The 20,184-nt window shown below is 45.0% G+C and overlaps 2 protein-coding genes across 3 annotated transcripts in view; one reads left to right on the top strand and one right to left on the bottom strand.

The window, feature by feature from the left end:
* Window positions 1-20,184, bottom strand: part of IFT81 (intraflagellar transport 81) — a 202,807-nt gene that overhangs the window by 140,782 nt on the left and 41,841 nt on the right. The window lies entirely within an intron of this gene.
* Window positions 1-20,184, top strand: part of P2RX7 (purinergic receptor P2X 7) — a 53,742-nt gene that overhangs the window by 18,798 nt on the left and 14,760 nt on the right. For both annotated transcript variants that reach the window (XM_036875008.1, XM_036875007.1), the window contains exons 2-8: window positions 1,229-1,397; window positions 2,516-2,584; window positions 7,023-7,095; window positions 8,158-8,254; window positions 12,856-12,936; window positions 13,564-13,693; window positions 17,544-17,680. In XM_036875008.1, coding sequence (XP_036730903.1) covers window positions 1,229-1,397; window positions 2,516-2,584; window positions 7,023-7,095; window positions 8,158-8,254; window positions 12,856-12,936; window positions 13,564-13,693; window positions 17,544-17,680 — 756 coding nt within the window. The remainder of the gene's footprint in view (window positions 1-1,228; window positions 1,398-2,515; window positions 2,585-7,022; window positions 7,096-8,157; window positions 8,255-12,855; window positions 12,937-13,563; window positions 13,694-17,543; window positions 17,681-20,184) is intronic.

Below are 20,184 nucleotides of genomic sequence, written 5' to 3'. Positions count from 1 at the left end.
GCCCACTGTGTCTTGGTTTCCCAAGGTCAGCTCATAGAGGGCAACCATTGGCTTAGACTTCCTAATATCATTCAGACATCAGAGGCTGAGCAGAGGGAAGAGACCAAAATAGGTACCTGCCAAATGAATAAACAAAGCATTTAAAATAAACTCTTAAGGGACTTTCCTGCCAGTCCAGTGGTTAAGACTCCACGCTTCCACTGCATGGGGGTGTGGGTTCGATCCCTGGTCAGGGAACTAGGATCCCATGTGCCATGCGGCATGGCCAAAAAAAACAAAAATAAAAAATAAAATAAACTCAATTATTCAGGGCAATGGGAGATGGGGAAACAGATAAATGGGGATGGAATCTATCATTTTTAGTTATCAATTCCACTTTCTCCCTCTCTTCCCCCACCATATAATTTAGGTTCATATTCTAAAGAAGATTTTAATAGCTAATGAATGGATCAAAAGGCAGGAAACCAGAGGCAGAGCCACATCATGCATGAACAAGTAGAGTACATGGTTAAGACGTCTGGCTCTGGGCTATAAGGTAGACCAATCAAGGACCTCAGTCCTGCCACTGACTACCTGTGTGACCTTGGGCAAGTTCCTTCACCTCTCTGAGCCCATTCCCTCATCTACAAAAGGGTGATGATTACAGTAACTATCTCCTATTGCTGTTGTGAGCATTAAAGGAGATGATGCATACAGAGCACGTGGCATGTACTAAGTGCTCAATAAAGGGTAGCTGCTATTATCAATATTATTTATAAATCAGGTGGGTGTTTCTGGAAAACAGGAGGCTGACCTGCTGGACACACCATTAAAAAGATGCTAATGTGTTACTGAGCCCCAAAACAAAGCTGGTGGACCACCCTGGGGTGGACTTTGGTATTTGAGAAGGCAACCTATAAATTAGGGTGTATATTAGGCAATATTAGAGGTTGGTATTGGGACCAATAGTTTCTATGTAGTGAAAGCTCACTATGCGCCAGATATAGTGCTAAGGAGTTTGCATGCATATCTCGTTGCATCCTCATAACAACCCTATGAGGTAGGTATGACTATTCTTCCCATTTTACAGGTAAGGAAAATGAGTCACAGAGAAGGCAAGTCACTTGCCCAAAGTCACCCAGCAAAGCTAGGATTTTAATGGAGGTGACTTTCGGAACCTGCATCCAAAACCACTGCACTGTGCCTCCCTTGAGAAAACCATTGATGCTTTTCTGTGTCTGCCATTTAGCTTTGCTTTGGTGAATGACAAGCGGTACCAATGGAAAGAACCTGTTATCAGTTCTGTGCATGCCAAGGTGAAAGGGGTGGCAGAGGTGAAAAAGGAGATTATGGAGAACGGAGTGAAGAAGGTAGTGTGGAATGTCTTCGACACGGCAGATTACACTGTCCCCTTGCAGGTGAGCACTTATCAGCATCCTCCCAGGACTCGTCCCTGGTCACTGTCCTCAGGTCCTCGCACCCCTCCCTGGGACCTAGAGCTTCACTCCAGAAAAACATTGGCCCCATTTTAAAAGCTCTGTGAAAATCCCAACTGAGAAAACCTAAAAATTGCAAAATTGGGTCAGGTCCAGCAACTCGAAGGAGATGATTCTTTGCTTTATCAAGTCCTACAGGGTTTCTCAAAATAGCAGTGTGTCCTGGTGCATTGAAAACATGATTTGATTCACTCACACCTGATTTTTACACAGTTCTTCAGAAGCAGGGCCATCAAGTCAGTAAACTTTGCCTAGATCCAGAAAGGTAAAGAACTTTCTGCCTAGAGGGGACCAGCCCTTCCACATTGTTTGTGTGACATTTTATCAACAAAAATGTCTCCAGGAAAACACTCTTGGGTACAGTTTTGCACAAGGGAAAGGAAGGGTGTGGCCCACAGAGAAAGGCATGAGATTGTCTCAATTTGCAAGAAGAGAAAATGAAAGTAGAATTCTCAGAAGGGAGAAACTGAAGTGGGGTTGAGAACAAAAAAGAACAGATGGGGGGCGGGAGGGACAAAAGGGCACGTTGGCAGCCCTTGGGAGCTGGAAAGCTTTTCGAAACCATAAAAGCCAAGCTGCTATCCGTTTTTGTCTCTAACAGTGGGTCATTAAAACCTCCAGCTATTTCCCAGGTGGTGGGATGCCCTACTGCCCTTTCATTAAAGTCCTGGATAATCTGAACAGTGCTCTGATGAAGGTGACACCTCCACCTCCGCCTCCCCAGGTCTCTTGAATTTCAACTTAATGGGATTTTATTGTGTCCAAAAAATGAAAAGGCTGCTTTTGAGGCTGGAATGGAAAACCAATGCTCAATCAATTTGAACTGTTCCTCTGCTCTCCCTCGACTCAGCAGGGCGGCTCATCCAGCTTTGATATTAAGCCCTCAGGGTTGTCGAGTTGCTTCCAGACCCTGATTTCTAGACTGAAACTTAGAAGAGTGGAAAGGTTCACCCCCAGGCACTTAGCCAGCTGGATTACTATGATTAAGTAGTTCTGTTCTCAACGGCTTTACATTTGCCTTCTCTCCTTTTTCTCCGCAGGGGAACTCCTTTTTTGTGATGACAAACTTTCTCAAGATAGAAGGCCAAGAGCAAGGGTTGTGTCCCGAGGTAAGGTGTGATGGGTCATAAGAGTTCCTGGAGGAGACACAGGTCAGAGGAAATGGAAATTGACACCAGGCGTGTTTTGGAGCCTGCAAATATTTACTGAGCCTCTGCTTGCTACAAAGCAGGGGTGTAGATCTGGGCTGGGTGGAAAGGGTGAGAAGATGTTGTAGTTCTCGCTCTGTAACCACCAGGTCTTGGTCTGTCCCCCTGGGTCTCCAGCTCCAGCACTAGGAGCCTGTGCAGCTCAAGGCCTGCTTTCTCCATCACTCACTCCCTGTGCAGTTCATGACAACAGGGATCCTTGGCCTTTGCACAGCACCTCATGTTTCAGTGGAGCCTCACTTCAACTTTAGGGGGGTAACAGCATTCCCAGCCCCATTTTACAGGTCAGCACAAAGATCAGAGAGGTTCAGTGACCTCCCCAATGTCACGCAGCTTGCTGGAGGCAGAGCCAAGCTTAGAATCCAGTTGTCCTCATTCACAGCTTCTGCCACGGTCCACTGTGAACTGCCTGCAGGGCCAGCCTGGGAATCAAGCTTGATTTTTCATCCCACTTCTTAGAGTTTTAGGCTCTATATCAGGTAGGAATGCTCCCATGTCTCTCGTCGTCACCACTACCACCCATGCAGTCTTTCCCAGACTGCATGGGTGGTAGTGGTGACGGCGGGAGACACGGCTAGTGGGTAGTGGTGAAGGCGGGAGTGGGTAGTGGTGAAGGTGGGAGTGGGTAGTGGTGAAGGCGGGAGTGGGCAGTGGTGAAGGCGGGAGTGGGTAGAGGTGAAGGTGGGTGTGGGTGGTGGTGACGGCGGGAGACATGGCTAGTGGGTAGTGGTGAAGGCGGGAGTGGGTAGTGGTGACGGTGGGAGACATGGGAGCATTGCGCTCTCCGTACTCTCCACCTTCCCCTACTTTTTCTGGAAAACTTTCTTCCCTATCAAGACATACTGGTCCTATTCTGTCCCATCCCAGTCCTGCTCTCTGCTCTGTAAAATGATAACTAGCTCTTCTGATAAGTTTGTCTATAGCAGAATTTGTCTAGGCAACACACTCCTGCTGTTCCCCTCTCGAGTAACACACCCGCGCTTTACCAGGGACCGTCCCAACTGAGGGGTGCAATGCTGTGGCAATATTGAGCGGGTCCCCAGCCTGTGGGGAAGACCAGCCTTGCCTGTGGGTCTTGCTCGTCAGCCTACTCTGGTGACAAGGCCTAGATTTCTGAGTGTCTGAGAGATCAGGGTGGATAAGCTCTATCTCATTACAGTCTTTGGCCTCATTTCTACCTAAACTTGGAAACAAGCTAACATTCCCTTGGTGTCTATCTCAATAACGTTCCCCTAAAAGGAGACCTCTCTATGTTTATCTTGCCCCCATCTTCCCTTAAATGTTCCTGTTACTCTAATGAAGTAGCGGGCGCCAGTCCAACTAAACACTCCCTCCCACCTCCCTTCCCAGCAGCATCCAAAATTGTATCCAGTTTGGGGCCCTTGCTTCCCTTTTGTCCCATACTCTGGAATTGCTACTCACACTCCACCCCTGTGGTACTTTGCACAGATGCTTTTCTTTTCTTTTCTTTTTTTGGCCGCGCTGCAGCTTGTGGGATTTTCGTTCCCCGACCAGGGGTTGAACCCGTGCCCTCAGAAGTGAGAGCTCGGAGTCCTAACCACTTGACCGCCAGGGAAGTCCCTCACAGCGCTTTTCAAGTTACTGAGACTGGTAAGGAAGAGAGTTAGGGTAGCCCAGAGCCTGGATTTAGGAGCTAGACTGTAAATGGTTTAATACTTGACGTATTAGCTTTGTGACTTTGGACAGGTAACTTCACCACTCCGTGCCTTGATATGTTCATTTGCAAAATGGGGTAATTACAAAACCTAGCTCTTAGGATTTTTGAAACAAATGAGCGAATCTCTGTGACAGGCTGGAAACAAGGCATGATACATTGTAAGCACTCGATAAATGAGAGCTGTGATGATTCAAATGACAAGTTACTCTTTCTCAGACAGGATGTCACTCAGACTGGCTGGAACTCAAAGAGCAGCCCAGAGAACACTATGTAACTCTTGGGATTTTAACCTGTGACCCAAGCTGGTTTGGGTTGCTCTAATGGGATATTCGCCTCCTCTCTTTGCATACTGACACCCACCCTAACTCTGATCAGGAGGTGGAAGTCAAGGACAGGGCTTGACTCAGTAAATATGGCCAAACCCCAGCTGTACACCAAAATGAGGAGACATTGGTTATAATTATCTATTGCTGCATAACAAACTACCTTGAACCTGGTGGACTTAAAGCAACAAGCATTTTACGAGCTCTCATAGTTCAGTGGTTGACTGAGCTTAGCTGGGCAGTTCTGCTGATCTTGGAATCTGCATGGGATCTCTCACGGCGCTGCAGTCCAATAGCGGCTGGGGCTAGCACCATTCGGAGGCTCAGCTGGGGTACCAGGATGGCTGGCCTTCTCTTCCTCTCCGGGGACTCTCAAGGCTTCTCCTCCTTTCAGAGTCTCTCCGCATAGTCTTTCTAAACTTCCTCATAGCAGCTCAGGTTCCCCCAAACCAAAAGAAGCTTCCAGGCCTCCCAGGCTCAGTACTAGAGCTGACACAGCATTACTTCCACTGCCTTCTGTTGGTTATTTGGTCAGAGCCAGCCCAGCTTCAAAGGGAAGGGGAAACCCTCTACCTCCCAATGGCAAGAGTGAAAAAGAATTTGTGGCCATCGTCAACGCATTTGACAACCACAAAAAGAGATGATTAAAACGTCTTTTTTAAAAATATATTTATTTATTTATTTATTTGGTTGCACTGGGTCTTAGTTGCGGCTCGCCAGCTCCTTAGTTGCGGCATGCGAACTCTTAGTTGTAGCATGCATGTGGGATCTAGTTCCCTGACCAGGGATCGAACCTGGGCCCCCTGCATTGGGAGCGCAGAGTCTTATCCACTGTGCCACCAGGGAAGTCCCACGTCTTTATTTTCTTTTAATTTTGGAATTTCTTTTGGAGAATAAAATAGAGTCAGTTTATCTTCTTTCCTGAGATTTCTTTCCAGTCAATAATCAAAATAACATAGCTTCCCATGAGCCACAGTAAATGATCATTTGTTCATTCATTCATTCATTCCACATTCATCAAGACCCACTATGTGTCAGGCACTCAGACTACAAAGATATGACCCAGGCCTTGTATTCAAAGGGTTCATAGTGTAGTTGGGGGTCACAAGGGCAGCAAACCAAGGACATGCTGGGTAACAGGAAGAAAGCAACTTGGGAAGAAAAGAGAACATGAAAGAGATTGAAAACTATAGGAAACGTTCACTGAGCAAGAGCCATGTGCTAAACCCTTTCTCACCATAATTCATTTAATTTTCACAACAGCCATATAAGACAAATCTGTTCATTCCCCTTTTACAGGTAAGGAAACTGAGGCTCAGAGAGGCAAAGTTACTTGGCTGAGTCCACTCAGCTAGAAAATGGTGCAGCTATTGCCGAACCTGGTTGTACCTGGGTCCAAGCCTGGGGCCTCCCCTGAATCTCTGTAAAATTGCACAGAAGAGGCTATTTTCACAGAGGTTCTGGTTTCCCCAAGACGGGCCGGTAAACCTGGTCCCTGAAAAATGGGAAGCCAAGTATGCATAAACCAAGTCATCTCATTTTTCTTTTCCTCATTCTGTCCTCAGCTCCTATTGAAAGCTGATTGACCTCATTTTCTTAGGCCAGGAGAGAGTGCTGGCTGGAGTCCTTTATTTCCACATTTCCTGCTGAGACTTTGTGCCTGTCTGCTTCACTTGGTTCTGCAGCCACAGGGCTGCTTGCACCAGGCCCCCTGCTCTCCAACACAAGGGCTGTCCCCGAAAGTGGCCCCTGGCATACGCTTCTTAGGTGTTCATTAATTTTTATTTTTTATCGAGATATAATTCACATACCGTAAAATTCACCATTCTAAAGTGTACAATTTAGCGGTTTTTAGTATATTCACCGAGCTGTGCAGCCATCATCACTATCAGTTTCCAGAACATTTTCATTATTCCAAAATGAAACCTCATACCCATTAGCAGTCACTCCCATTCCTGCTTCCCTCAGCCCCTGCGACCACTGATCACCCTTTTGTCCATGGATTTGCCTGTTCTGAACATTTCACATACACAGAATCATACAATATGTGGTCTTTCGTATCTGGCTTCTTTCACTTAGCATCCATCATGTTTCAAGTTTCATCTACATTGTAGCATGTATCAGTACGTCATTCATTCCTATTTGTGGCCAGCCAAATAACATTCCATTGGATGAATGTACTAGATTTTAGTTGTCCATTCATCTACTGGTGGATATTTGGGCTGTTCCCTTTTTTTGGCATTATGTGCAAGTTTTTGTGTGGACATAGACATCTGCCCTTCTGTATCGTAGGGACACACAATGCTTATTCCCCACTACCTTGTCCTTCTCTCTGCAGTATCCCACCCGCAGGACGCTCTGTTCCTCTGACCAGGGTTGTAAAAAGGGACGGATGGGCCCAAAGAGCAAAGGTATGTTCTGTTTCTTTTCCTGAGACCCCGTGGGTGGATGGTCTGGAATCCTGGAGACATTCGAGATGCCCAGATTTTTAGCCTCTGGCTCTCAGCTGCCTTCGTCCACCCTCCCCAGGCCATGGATGAGCCTGTACCTGCCCCGTGCCTCGACTCTGAACCCAGAGGACCAGCTGCTGACTATGAATGTGACTCTAATTCCCAGTGAAAGCAGCTCCTGAAAACCTCGCAGAATTAGCCCCTTCAGGGTTCTCACTGATAGAAAAACTGAATGGCCCATAGCATCATCGGAGTGTTCTAAGTGTTTCCTCTTGAATTTCCCCAAAGGTTGAAAAGGATGAATGTGTACCCCCAGGACACCTGGGGACAATATTAACCTGCAGAATTTCCAAAGCTCTTGTTTTAACTTAAGGCACATAATAAAAAAATTACCACAAAAAAGAAAAAAGAAAAAGTAAAAACCATCATTGTTTATAACACACATGTACACAAAAAGGCATAAGAAAAAAAAAAAAAAAGTCATAAGGATATTCAATTCCATCCCATAATACATATGCATTTGAGTTGGTGGAGAGGTCATTAATATTATTTACTATTTAACTTTCCCCTCAAAAATTGTTAATGACACTGATACTCCAGGAAGATGTGCCATGCTTACTCCATGGCTCTGTACATCCTGGTACGTGCTGTATACACCTAGAGGGACTCAGATGCCTGTTTACAAGCCAAGTTCTAGTCCATTTATACGAGGCAAAAGAATATACCCTGTTCAGCTCCCCGCTCAGCCATCTTTTCTTGCAAAGAAACCAAAAAAATCCAACAGCATCCATGGTCTTTCTGAGTTCTCTTTGATTCTTTTTTGAAAAGCTTACCGTTCTATGAGTTGCTTGCTTGATTTTTCTTATGTAAGTTTGTGGTTTGAATGGGTTTCATGGAAACTGAAACTGCTTGGGTTGAAAAACATAAATAGTCTCTTGCTTGAGTTGAGTGGAGTTTCCTCCCCACCCCGCCCCACGCCCGTTCTTTCACACCTGTGCTTCTACGACCCCTTGACCCCCACAGGAATCCAGACCGGCAGGTGTATAGAGTATAAAGGGAAGCAGAAGACCTGTGAAGTCTCCGCCTGGTGTCCCGTCGAGGCAATGGAAAAGGCCCCAGAGTGAGTAGTAGGGAGGGGACAGACACGGTGGCCCTCAGCTTTGAGCAGATGAGGCTCTGCCAGGCACTGTTCCGACTTCCCTTCTCAGCACCGTCCCCCCAAGTCCCAGGTCTTACTGGCTTGGTGGCTCCTGTGCCAGGCACACTAGTGGTCTCTGGGAGGCCCCTGATAGTTGTTAAAATACTGAAATCATTCTATACCAACTGGTAAATAGCTAATACCTTCAACACCCTTGGGTGCCCCTGTCCCTTGGCTGTCCCAGTACCTTCCAGGGCACCCCCAGATACCTCCTCCAGTGCTACAGCAGGATCCTTTCGGACTGCCAGTGTCTGTACTGAGTGATTAAGGGAGAGAAGGTGGGAGGGAGGGGGGGAAAAAGGAAAAAGGAAGGAAGAGGAAGGGAAGGGAGAAGAAAAGGAAGGAAAAGGAATGGAAGGGGAGGGAAGTTTTCTTAAGTTAAATGTTCATAGTGACATGCAGATTTGGTGGTCCCCTGTATTGACTCTTCTCTTTAACACAAAAGGTCAGGCCCAGAAGGCAGAACTTGATGTTAAATCTCAGAAATCACTGGGAGGGCTGCATTTCAGCAGAGAATAAGGAGAGCTGGATTCAAATCCTGGCTTTAACACATCCTTGCTGTGTGACCTTGAACAAGTGGCTTAACCTCTTTGAGCTTCAGTTTCCTTGCCTTTAAAATGAGGGTAATAGGACTTCCCTGGTGGTCCAGTGGTTAAGACTCTGAGCTTCCAATGCAGGGGGCACGGGTTCGATCCCTGGTTGGGGAACTAAGATCCCACGTGCCGCTCGGCGTGGCCAAAAAATTAAAAAATAAAATGAGGATAATAATTGCACCTACTTCACTGGGCTGTTGTGAGAATTAAATGAGATGATACTTGTACAGTGATTGCAAAGTGAGCCCTGTGCTTGGCACACAGTAAGTGCCCAATAACACACACACAAATGATCTGCCCCTAGACATGTGGTGGTTCTAGACCAGCACTGTCCAATGGAACTTTCTGCAATGATGGAAAGGTTCTGTACCTGCACCATCCAATATGGTAGCCACTAGCTACATGTGGCTATTAAGCACCTGAAATGTGGTTACCACAACTAAACTGAATTTTTACTTTAGTTTAAATAGTCACACATGCCACAAATGCCTAGGAGATGTTGGACTATATTGGACAGTGCAGCTCAAGACAAATGTGACTCAGGGCCACACTATCAGCATCTATGGGGCAAAGAGAAGACTTCCCCAAACTGACTTTTTAGAAGGTTCAGGTGAAAGTTTCCTACGTCCGGATGGGAAACACTAGGCAGTATCAGCCCATCTGGCCCTCAATCATTAATGGCACCACCCTGGTTCATTTGTAGGTCAGGGAAGTTTCTTTGTCACAGAATGAATGTCCAGGACCTGGGTGGGACATCAGCCTACATTCAAGGAGTCCCTAGTTCAAGGCAAGAGGCTTCTTGATTGCCTGTGGTTTTCAGTCCTGGCTCTGCCACCATTCATTCATCAGATAAATACTGTGCATCTCTAATGTTCTGGGCCCTGGGCTGCAATTTTACATGACCCTGGGCAAGTAACTCCCTGAACTTCAGTTTCTTGTATGTTATACGAATGGATTACTAAGATGATTCATTTAATTGTTCGTCCAACACATCCATTACCATGTAGTAGGTGTTAGATATTTATTTTACATGTAATCATACACAAGGGAGACAGTGCTAAATTTTTTGTAAAATACAAGAAGACCCAGATATGGAGCAGGTCCCAAGGCTCTTGCAATCTAATATCGGGTTGGCCAAAAAGTTTGTTTGGGTATTTCGTAACATCTTACAGAAAAACCCGAACGAACTTTTTGGCCAACCCAATAGAAGAGATAAGACACATGTACAGAGGGCTGTAATTCAGAATAGAAAATTATAAGTGTCATGAAAGAGGAATAAAGGGGATCCTGTAGTCCTTTGATTCTTAGAGTATTGCCCAGGAAGTGTGGGGTTTAGAATGTTCTAAAGGCAAAGGGTCTGGCATATAGCAGGCATCTGTCGTAAATAAGATTTTTTGTGTGTGCAAGTGACAAATATAACTTTAACTAGGGGGCTTCCCTGGTGGCGCAGTGGTTAAGAATCTGCCTGCCAATGCAGGGGACATGGGTTCGAGCCCTGGTCTGGGAAGAACCCACGTGCCGTGGAGCAACTAAGCCCATGCACCACAACTACTGAGCCTGAGCTCTAGAGCCCACGAGCCACAGCTACTGAAGCCCACGTGCCTAGAGCCTGTGCTGCTCAACAAGAGAAGCCACTGCAATGGGAAGCCCGCGCACCTCAACGAAGAGTAGCCCCCACTCGCCGCAACTAGAGAAAGCCCGCGCACAGCAACGAAGACCCAATGCAGCCAAAAATAAAAAAATTTAAAAAAAAGCTTAAGTGTAAAAAAAAAACAAACTTTAACAGGCTTCAGAAAAAAAGGACTGTTAATTTTTGGCTTGTGTTTTTGACTCATGTAAATGAGAAGTCCAGAAATACTAGCTTCAGGCATGGCTTGATCAAGGCTTTCAAATGATGTCTTAAGATTTTCTCTCTCTCTTCCTCCACCTTCCTCCTCTCCCCAGCTCCTAACTATTCTTTCTTCCGTTCTGGCTCTCCTCACACTGTGGTCTGGGGCACTCCAGGTTTATACCGTCTTTGCTACTAATAATCCTAGAGAAAATGAGTTTTTCTTTCCCAACAGTTCCCACAAAAATCCTGTAATGTTCTCAATGGCCTAAGGCATGTGACAATCTATGAACCGATCACTGCAGCCAAGGGGATTGGATTACACTGTTTAACCAGCTCTGGATCACTTGCCCACCCTGGGAGCTGTAGGGATGGGCAGGAGGTGAGAGTGGGCTGAGAGTGGAAGAGACCTGGCTTGCCCAAAGGGAGAAAATTGAGGTGCTACTGCCAAAGGGGGAATAGTTGCTGAACAGGCAAAAATTACACTGTTCTCTACAGTTATATCTCCAATAGAGCCAAAGTTGGGCTCTGGAAGTCCTGGAATAAAAAGCAGATCATTCTTTTTTTTTTTTTGGCTGCATTGGGTCTTCGTTGCTGCACGTGGGCTTTCTCTGGTTGCGGTGAGCGGGGGCTACTCTTCATTGCGGTGCGCGGGCTTCTCATTGCGGTGGCTTCTCTTGTTGCGGAGCACGGGCTCTAGGCGCACGGGCTTCAGTAGTTGTGGCTCGTGGGCTCTAGAGCGCAGGCTCAGTAGTCGTGGCGCACGGGCTTAGTTGCTCCGCGGCATGTGGGATCTTCCCGGACCAGGGATCAAACCCATGTCCCCTGCATTGGCAGGCAGATTCTTAACCACTGTGCCACCAGGGAAGTCCTTTTCTTTTTCTTTTTAATATTTATTTATTTATTTAGGTTGCGCTGGGTCTTAGTTGCGGCAAGCGGGCTCCTTAGTTGTGGCATGCATGTGGGATCTAGTTCCCTGACGAGGGATCGAACCAGGGCCCCCTGCATTGGGAGCGCGGAGTCTTAACCACTATGCCACTAGGGAAGTCCCCAAAAGCAGATCATTCTTGATGCCCCCTTCCAAATACCCTCCACCTTTAGCCTGTGCTTCTCCCAATATACATCTGCCACCTACTCAGGCATGTCAGGCAACAGTGGTATCTTTTTATGGAGCCAGTTCTCTCCATCTTTAACAGATTGTCAACCCCACAAGGACAAAAGCCTCGACTGTCTTGTTCATCACTACATCCCTAGTGCTCAGCCCCATGCCCAGTACAATAAATATTTGTTGAATGAATGAATGCATGGATGGTGGGTGGACCTTCCAGCAGTCGAGAATTTGGGCTCCTCTCACTCATGGAGAATTGTACACTACTCAGAGCCTCTAGAGTGTGAATGATAGAGTCAATTATATATGTGTGGACCTGTGCTAAAGGCTGAGGATGCCAGGATGAGAAAATTGTCTCAGCCCTGCAGGATCACAAAGCCTATTGTGAAAGATACAAACAGGAGTGTGCTGGAGCTGGCTTGTACCAGCTCTGAGCCGTTTCTGCTCATCCCTTCCCAACTCCAAGTTCACTGATGTTCTATTGGTAGCTTGAAATCAGCTAGGGTGGGAGTATTTATACCACAATAATCAGTAACTCCTACAATATCAGGGCTTTTTGTTTTCCTGGAGAGCTGGTTATTAAACGTTTACCAACATACCACTGTGCATACCTAAACATATAATTATATCAGAGTGAGAAGTATTACAGTAAATGCCACGGGGTCTCTTTTGTTTTTTGTGGTTTTTTTGGCCATGCCACGTGGCTTGTGGGATCTTAGTTACCTGACCAGGGATCGAACCCGTGCCCCCTGCAATGGAAGTGCACAGTCCTAACCACTGGACCACCAGGGAATTCCTTCCACAGGGGTCTTAAGAAGGGAGAAATTCTCCCTGGAGAAGCTGTAGAATTTTGGAAGGCTTTTCCCACTGGATTGCACTTCTCTTCATCCAGCATATTGACCCAAGCAAGAAACCAGAGCCTCTGGCCCATTGGCCCACTGACTCCTTTGGTCCCTGTAGTCACTGATCCCCGTTTTTCATTCCTCTCTTTCAGGCCTGCGCTCTTGGGCAGTGCTGAAAACTTCACTGTGCTCATCAAGAATAATATCGACTTCCCCAGCCACAACTACACCACGTAAGCACCCAGAATGTCTGGCTATATTAGTTATCTACTGCTGTGTAACAAATCACCCCAACACTTAGAAACTAAAAGCAACAAACTTTAATTTTCTCACATCGTTTCTGTGCATCCCAGAATGACATCTGGGTATGACTTCACTGGGCGGTTCTGGCTCAGGGTCTCTCAGGTTGCAGTCAAGCTCTCATCTCCAGACTAGACTGGGGCTGGAGAATACTCTTCCAAGCTCACTCACACAACGGTCAGCAGGAGGGCTCAGTACTTCATCATGTGGACCTCTCCTTCAGACTGCTTGAGCGTCCTTAGGACAAGGTGGCCGGCTTTCCCAGAGCAAGAGATCCAAGCCAAAGAGCAAGCAAGCGAGACAGTAACCAAGATGAAAGCCACTGTATTTTATAATCTAATCTCAGAAGAGACACACTATCACTTCTGTCGTATACTATTGGTCACAGAGACCAACACTGTACGATATGAGAGGGGAATACACAAGGGTGTAAATCCCAGGAGGCAGGATCATTGGAGGCCCTCATGGTGCCCAGGTACCACATTGGTTCACTCCTATGAAAGAGATGGATCCCAGTTTTCAATAGAGATGTTTGTTTGTTTGCTTTCCATTATGTGCAGGAGAAACATCTTGCCGGATTTAAACGTCACTTGCGTCTTTCACAAGACTCAGAATCCACAGTGTCCCATTTTCCGACTAGGAGATATCTTCCGAGAAACAGGAGATAATTTTTCAGATGTGGCAATTCAGGTTGGTGACGTCTTTGTACAGTGGGATGTGGGGGTGGGGGAAGGGTCAAGGGATGGAGGATGACAAATGGCCAAGAGGCTGGACCACTGGGTCTTAATAATATGCTCATATTTATTGAGCATTTTGTAAATCCATGCACAGTGACAAGGACTTTTCCTGCATCACCTCATCTAATCCCACAACAACCCTATGAGAGACACTCAGTGTATTCGTTTCCCGTGCCTGCTATAACAAATTACCACAAATTTTGTGGCTTAAAACAACACATTTTTTTTTTATACTACTGGAGGTCAGAAGTCCAAAATGAGTCTCACTGGGCCAAAATCAAGATATCAGCAGAGACATGCTCCCTCCGGAGGCTCTAGGGGAGAATCCATTTCCTTGCCTTTTCCACCTTTTAGAACAGCGTTCCTTGCATTTCTTGGCTCACAGCCCCTTCTTCCCGCTTCAAAGCCAGCAGCACAGCATCTTGCTTCAGTGGTCACATTGATTTCTTATTCTGTGTCAAATCTTGCTCTGCCTCCCTGTTATAAAGACCAGTGTGTCTTCACAGGGCCCCCCCAGATAATCCAGGACAATTTCGTCATCTCGAGATCCTTATTTAATCACATCTGCAGTCTCTTTTGCCATTTAAGGTAACATATTCAGAGGTCCAGGGATTAGGACCTAGGATTAGGAATATTTGGGGGACCATCACTCAGACTACCACACTTGGATTAGTCAGGATTCTTCTAGTTGCAAGTTATAGAAATCCAACTCAAATGATGTAAGCAAAAAATAAATTAAAAAGTAATTTGGGGGCAAATAATAGAAACCAAACTCAAGTGGCTTAAGCAAAAAAGGAACCATATTAACTTGTGTAAAAAGACCGGGGAAATGAACATTCTAGTATACCCAAGGCATCTTCCTACCTTGGGAGTTTTCTCTTGCTGTCCCCCTCTGCCTGGAACAGTCTGTCCCAGACATAGCATTAGCTGCCTCCTACACCTACTTCCAATATTTACTCAAATATAAGCTCAGTGAAGCTTTCCCTTACCGCTACATTTAAAGTGACAATTCCCACCTCTATCCCAGCATGCCCTATGGCCCTTTCCATGTTTATTTTTATCCCTGGCACCTAGCATTATCTGACATACTATATATTTTACATACCCATTTGTCTGTTGTCTATTTTCCCTGACTAGAATGTAAGTTCCATGATGGTAGGGACATTTAGCTTTTTTTTGGGGGGGGGTTCATTTTTGTGTAATGTTCAGCCCATAATGGACACTCAATAAATATTTGTTGATTGAATGAAGAATATGATAGATTTAGGCATAGCTGCCTCCAGGAACTCAAATGATGTCTTTGGGAATCTGACTCCTTTCATCTCTTGATTGTTTCCTTAATGATGATGTCATTCTCAGGCATATTCTCCACATGTCAAGGCAAAGCCACCAAAGCTCTAGCACTGTGCTATCCAATATGGTAGCCACAAGTCACATTAAGTGACTTAAACTTAATTAAAATTAAATAAAATTAAAATTTTATTTCCTTGGTTATACCAGCCTCATTTCAAGCGTTCAATAACCACTGGCTATTGTACTATACAGCATGAATATAGAAATCATCACAGAAAATCCAATTAGGCAATGCTGCTTTAGACTTTCACACTCTATAGCTAGTGATCCCAGCCAGTAGAGGACCTCTTTTCCTATGGTTCTGGCAAAATGTCTCAGGAAGAGCTCTGATTGGTCTACCTTGGGCCACATATCTATCCTGAATCAATCGCCAGGTCCAGAAGGGAGCACTGTCCTGACTGGCCAGGCCTGCGTCATGTGCCCACTCCTGGGGCTTGGAGAGGACATAGCCCCATTCAAACCACTGAGAGTTGGGAAAGGTGTTTCCCAAAGGAAATTCCAGGTAGTTTTCCCAGAAGAAGGCAATTTGGACGCCAAGTGACAAAGGCATTAGATATTCACTGTAATACATAGAGTGCTTGGCTTAGTGCCTGACAAAAAAATGGCAGTTGTGATTATTCTGCATTATTTCCCCTTTCTCCAAGTCAGAGCCTCCTTGCTACTCATTTCTGTATCCTCAGCATCTAGCATACTGTCTTGAAATGCCTAATTTCATTGATTCAAAGACATACCTTTTTTTCACTTTTAATAGTTTCAAAATCAGGAAGTGCTTTCAGTGGATGGAGTCTCACAGTTTAATTGACAGCCTTTTTTTCTTAGAGGAACATTAGAAAAAAAAACCCTATGTGTCTTACAAGCAATGGTGTCTAAGATTCAGTGAAATATGATAGTCAGTACTCAAAAAAATGTTTGTAGAAAAAAAGAAGTACCAAGTATAGGTAAGAGATTAACAGACTCTTTAGAAGTTTAGAGAAGAGAAAGGTCACCATGAATTGAGGAGCACAGGGGTGGCTGAGTGGGTGGGGAAGGATGTTTGCTGGGTCTTGAAGGATGAGGAGGATTTAGCTAGAGAGGTGACTGGGAGAAACATTTCATTGGGAGAAAAGGTCAAGGGCCAAGATTTAAAAATTCAAAGCATACCGAGCAACTCCACTCCTAAGTATGTACCCACGAAAAATGACAACATATGTTCACACAAAAACTTGTACATAAATGTTCACAGCAGCTTATTCATAATAGCCAAAAGGTGGAAACAACCCAAGTGTCCATCAAAGGATGAATGGATAAACAAAATGTAGTATACTCAATCAATGGAATATTCTTCCACCACAGTAAGGAATGAAGTACTGACACATGCTACAACATGGATGAACTTTAAAAGCATCATGCTAAGTGAAAGAAGCCAGACATAAAAGATCATATATTATATGATTTCATTCATATGAAAGTTCAGAACAAGGAGCTCTATAGAGACAAAAGGTAGATTAGTGGTTGCTTAGTGCTTGAGAGAGGGGTGGTAACTAAAGTTTACATGTTTTCTTTTGGAGGTAATGAAAATGTTGTAAAATTGATTGTGGTGGCAGTTGCACATATACGTGAATATACTAAAAACTGTTAAATGCACATGTTATGTGGGCGAACTGTATGTGAACTGTATCTCAATAAAGCTGTTTTTAAAAAAAGAAATGAAAATGCAAAGTGTGTTTAGGGAAAAGCATAGAGAGTTCGGAATAAAAGCTTTCTCCAGGGGTGTATTGGGAGATAAGCAGAGAAGATGTGATGGAGCACGATGAATTCCAGTCTAACAAGTTTCAACTTAAACTTTAACGGGGGGTGGACATTAAAGGTGTCTGATTATAGGAGTGGTTTGTTGAAAGTTATATTTTAGGAAAATAAATTTAACGGTGGTGTGTTCCAGGTGGGAAGGGGAGCAGGGAGGTGCGTTTTTAGCTGCCACAGTAGTAGTTGTATGAGTTAGATAGGGCTGCACCTATGGCTCGGAAATTTTTTTTTTTTTAATTAATTTATCTGTTTATTTCTGGCTGTGTTGGGTCTTCGTTTCTGTGCGAGGGCTTTCTCTAGTTGCGGCAAGCGGGGGCCACTCTTCATTGCGGTGCGCGGGCCTCTCACTATCGCGGCCTCTCGTTGCCGAGCACAGGCTCCAGACGCGCAGGCTCAGTAATTGTGGCTCACGGGCCGAGTTGCTCCGCGGCATGTGGGATGTTCCCAGACCAGGGCTTGAACCCGTGTCCCCTGCATTGGCAGGCAGATTCTCAACCACTGCGCCACCAGGGAAGCCCCGACTGGCTCGGAAATTTTTAATCAGCATTTTTTTTTTCCTCAAGAGCCAACTTTTCCTTCAGTGATCATCACTATGCAGGGAGATGTCTGATGGCTGCATAACCCATGTCCAGCGGGACTTAGAGATTGTCTCTCGTTGTCTTCCCCAGGGAGGAATCATGGGCATTGAGATCTACTGGGACTGCAATCTGGACAGGTGGTTCCATCACTGCCGTCCAAAATACAGTTTCCGTCGCCTTGACGACAAGACTGCCAAGGAGTCCTTGTACCCTGGCTACAACTTCAGGTAACAGTGCTCCACGTCAGACTTGCCCAGTGACTGGCCACCCTTGGATCCCCAGGGACCTTCCAGGCCTGGCTGAATTGTATCCCCAGCAGCCAGCAAGACTAGTTTTGGTTCCCAAGGCAACAAGAGGAATGTAAAAGACTTCCTCTAAGAGCTAGGCAGTGACTGAATTTTTGTATGAATTATTAAAGAATTGCACACCCTTTGTAAGATAAAAACAAAACTTGGGAAACAGAGAAAAGCATAGAGAAGAGGATAAAAATCACCCATAGTTCCTCTATCCTGAGATAACTGAAGCTAACCTTGTGGTGAATGTTCCTTCGTCTAACCAATTGTTTTGTGAGGCTTATATGAGATCTTATCACATTTATAATTTGGTATTCTGTGGGGGTTTTTCATATGCCAGGTCACTCAAAATTCTTTGTGACCATCACATTAATTATCATCGTATTCCATTGTGAGTGTAATGATAACATTAGCTACAACTTAGGGAGGGTCTTCTATATACCAGGCATTTATATCACCATCACTAAACCTCACAACCACCCTGGAAGGTAGATATTAGTGTCCCGGGGAAAGCTGAGAAAGGTGAAATGATCTCCCCTAGACCCACAGCTAATAGTAGAAGCTCCATAATCCTAACCTAGATCACTAAGACCTCAAAACACACCCTTTCCCTTCCATCTCATGATTTTCTCACCATTCCGCCATTTTTGGATATTTGGGGTATTTCTGATTTTTCTTTATAAATAACTCTGTAGTGTATATCTCTGTACATATATCTTTGTTTGAATCCCAGATTATTTCCTTAGGATAAATTTCTAGAAGCAGAATTATTGGATCAAAGGTTATGAGCATTTTACCATATGCTTTCAGGTTTTAAAAAAACTATATGGCTATTATTTTTCATTTCTCGGATTTATATCCAGTTCTTTTTCAAAGCCATCTATTATTGTTTCAGTGAGATCCATTCTTAGCTTATGGATCCTACTCCTTTTGTCCAATCTACTGTATAACCCCTTTCACACTGAACTGTAGCAACTTGGATGGGATTTCTCTTTGTGGGGCTTTGGAATATTTGTTGGTGGACTTCGGCAGAAATGATCTTGTGCAAAGTTTTGTGTGTGCCATGGGATATGGAGACATTCCTCTGGGGTGATAATTTAATTTTGTAGTTGTTCCTGCCAGGACTGTATGGCATCTATCAAATACAAACCAGTTTTTAGTTTAATTTCTTGGTGCTGGATGTCTTCACTCCACTAGAAGTATCCCATCCCTGCTTCCTTGCTAAGTAGGGCATCTGCAGCCTCAGCTCCTTTCCCAAGAAGTATGTTAAGACTCTAGCTGCTCAGATACAAATCTGACCTGGTACTCCTAGGGTTCACGTGGCTTTAGTCCCCACTTACCACTCATCTCTAGTACCTGCCCTTCCTTGTCTTGAGCTCAATAATATATTGATATGACTTTAAAAAATATTTTGTCTTGCACTTCTTTGTGTAAGGGGTGAGGCAGCCTGCCATCTTGATTGGAAATCCTTTTGGTGAGAACATTTTTTTTTTTCTTAATAAATTTATTTATTTTTGGCTGCGTCAGGTCTTCGTTGCGGTGCACGGACTTCTCATTGTTGTGGCTTCTCTTGTTGTGGAGCATGGGCTCTAGGCACGCGGGCTTCAGTAGTTGTGACTCGCGGGCTCTAGAGCGCAGGCTCAGTAGTTGTGGCGCATGGGCTTAGTTGCTCCGCGGCATGTGAGATCTTCCCGGACCAGGGCTCGAACCGTGACCCCTGTGTTGGCAGGCGGATTCTTAACCACTGCGCCACCAGGGAAGTCCGGTAAGAGCACCTTAAAGACTCCTGATACCTTGGGTAACATTGCTTCCTCACTGCAGTTTTGTCTAATTTTTAAGGTTCTTTGTAGTACATCGCCTATGCTTCTAGCTTCTGGACTTCAATCCTATTAATTCACTAGAATTCTGGTTCATTTTCACTCTTAAGCTGGCTAGTGCTGGTTTTGTGCTGGTCTATTCTTGTTTTGATGCTCTGCACAGTTCAGTCCTCTGCTCCTGAGTTTTTCCCATTGGTGATCTTGTGCCCCTAACTTAGTTTCCACGTTACCTCCTACGTCTGGATAATTTTTTCAGCTTGTCCCTACAACACTGGACCAGCAGTAACTTGGCCTCTCAGTTTGAGGCTTATAACACAGTCTCCATGACCTTTCATTTCCTGTGGGAGGAGGCAGGCAGGGTTCTGTGACTGTGGTTATGGCTGGTCATTTTGTGCTCTGGTTCCAGACACAAAGCAGGCTTTTGCTGTTTCCTTTTCAGAGAGAGTTGCTGAGTATATCCCTTGGTTATACAATTTGCTTAAGAAACTGGTAGGATGTTGATACTGGCATTCTTCATTCATTAAATATATATTGAAGAAAAAAATATTTGTTGCCCCAATGGGTATACATTGGTAAACAAAATAGACAAGTTACCGCTTAGCATATATCCTAATAGGACAT

This window comes from Balaenoptera musculus, chromosome 14 (assembly GCF_009873245.2).
Source record: "Balaenoptera musculus isolate JJ_BM4_2016_0621 chromosome 14, mBalMus1.pri.v3, whole genome shotgun sequence".
NCBI lineage: Eukaryota > Metazoa > Chordata > Mammalia > Artiodactyla > Balaenopteridae > Balaenoptera > Balaenoptera musculus.
This window is presented reverse-complemented; position numbering and strand designations above follow the sequence as displayed.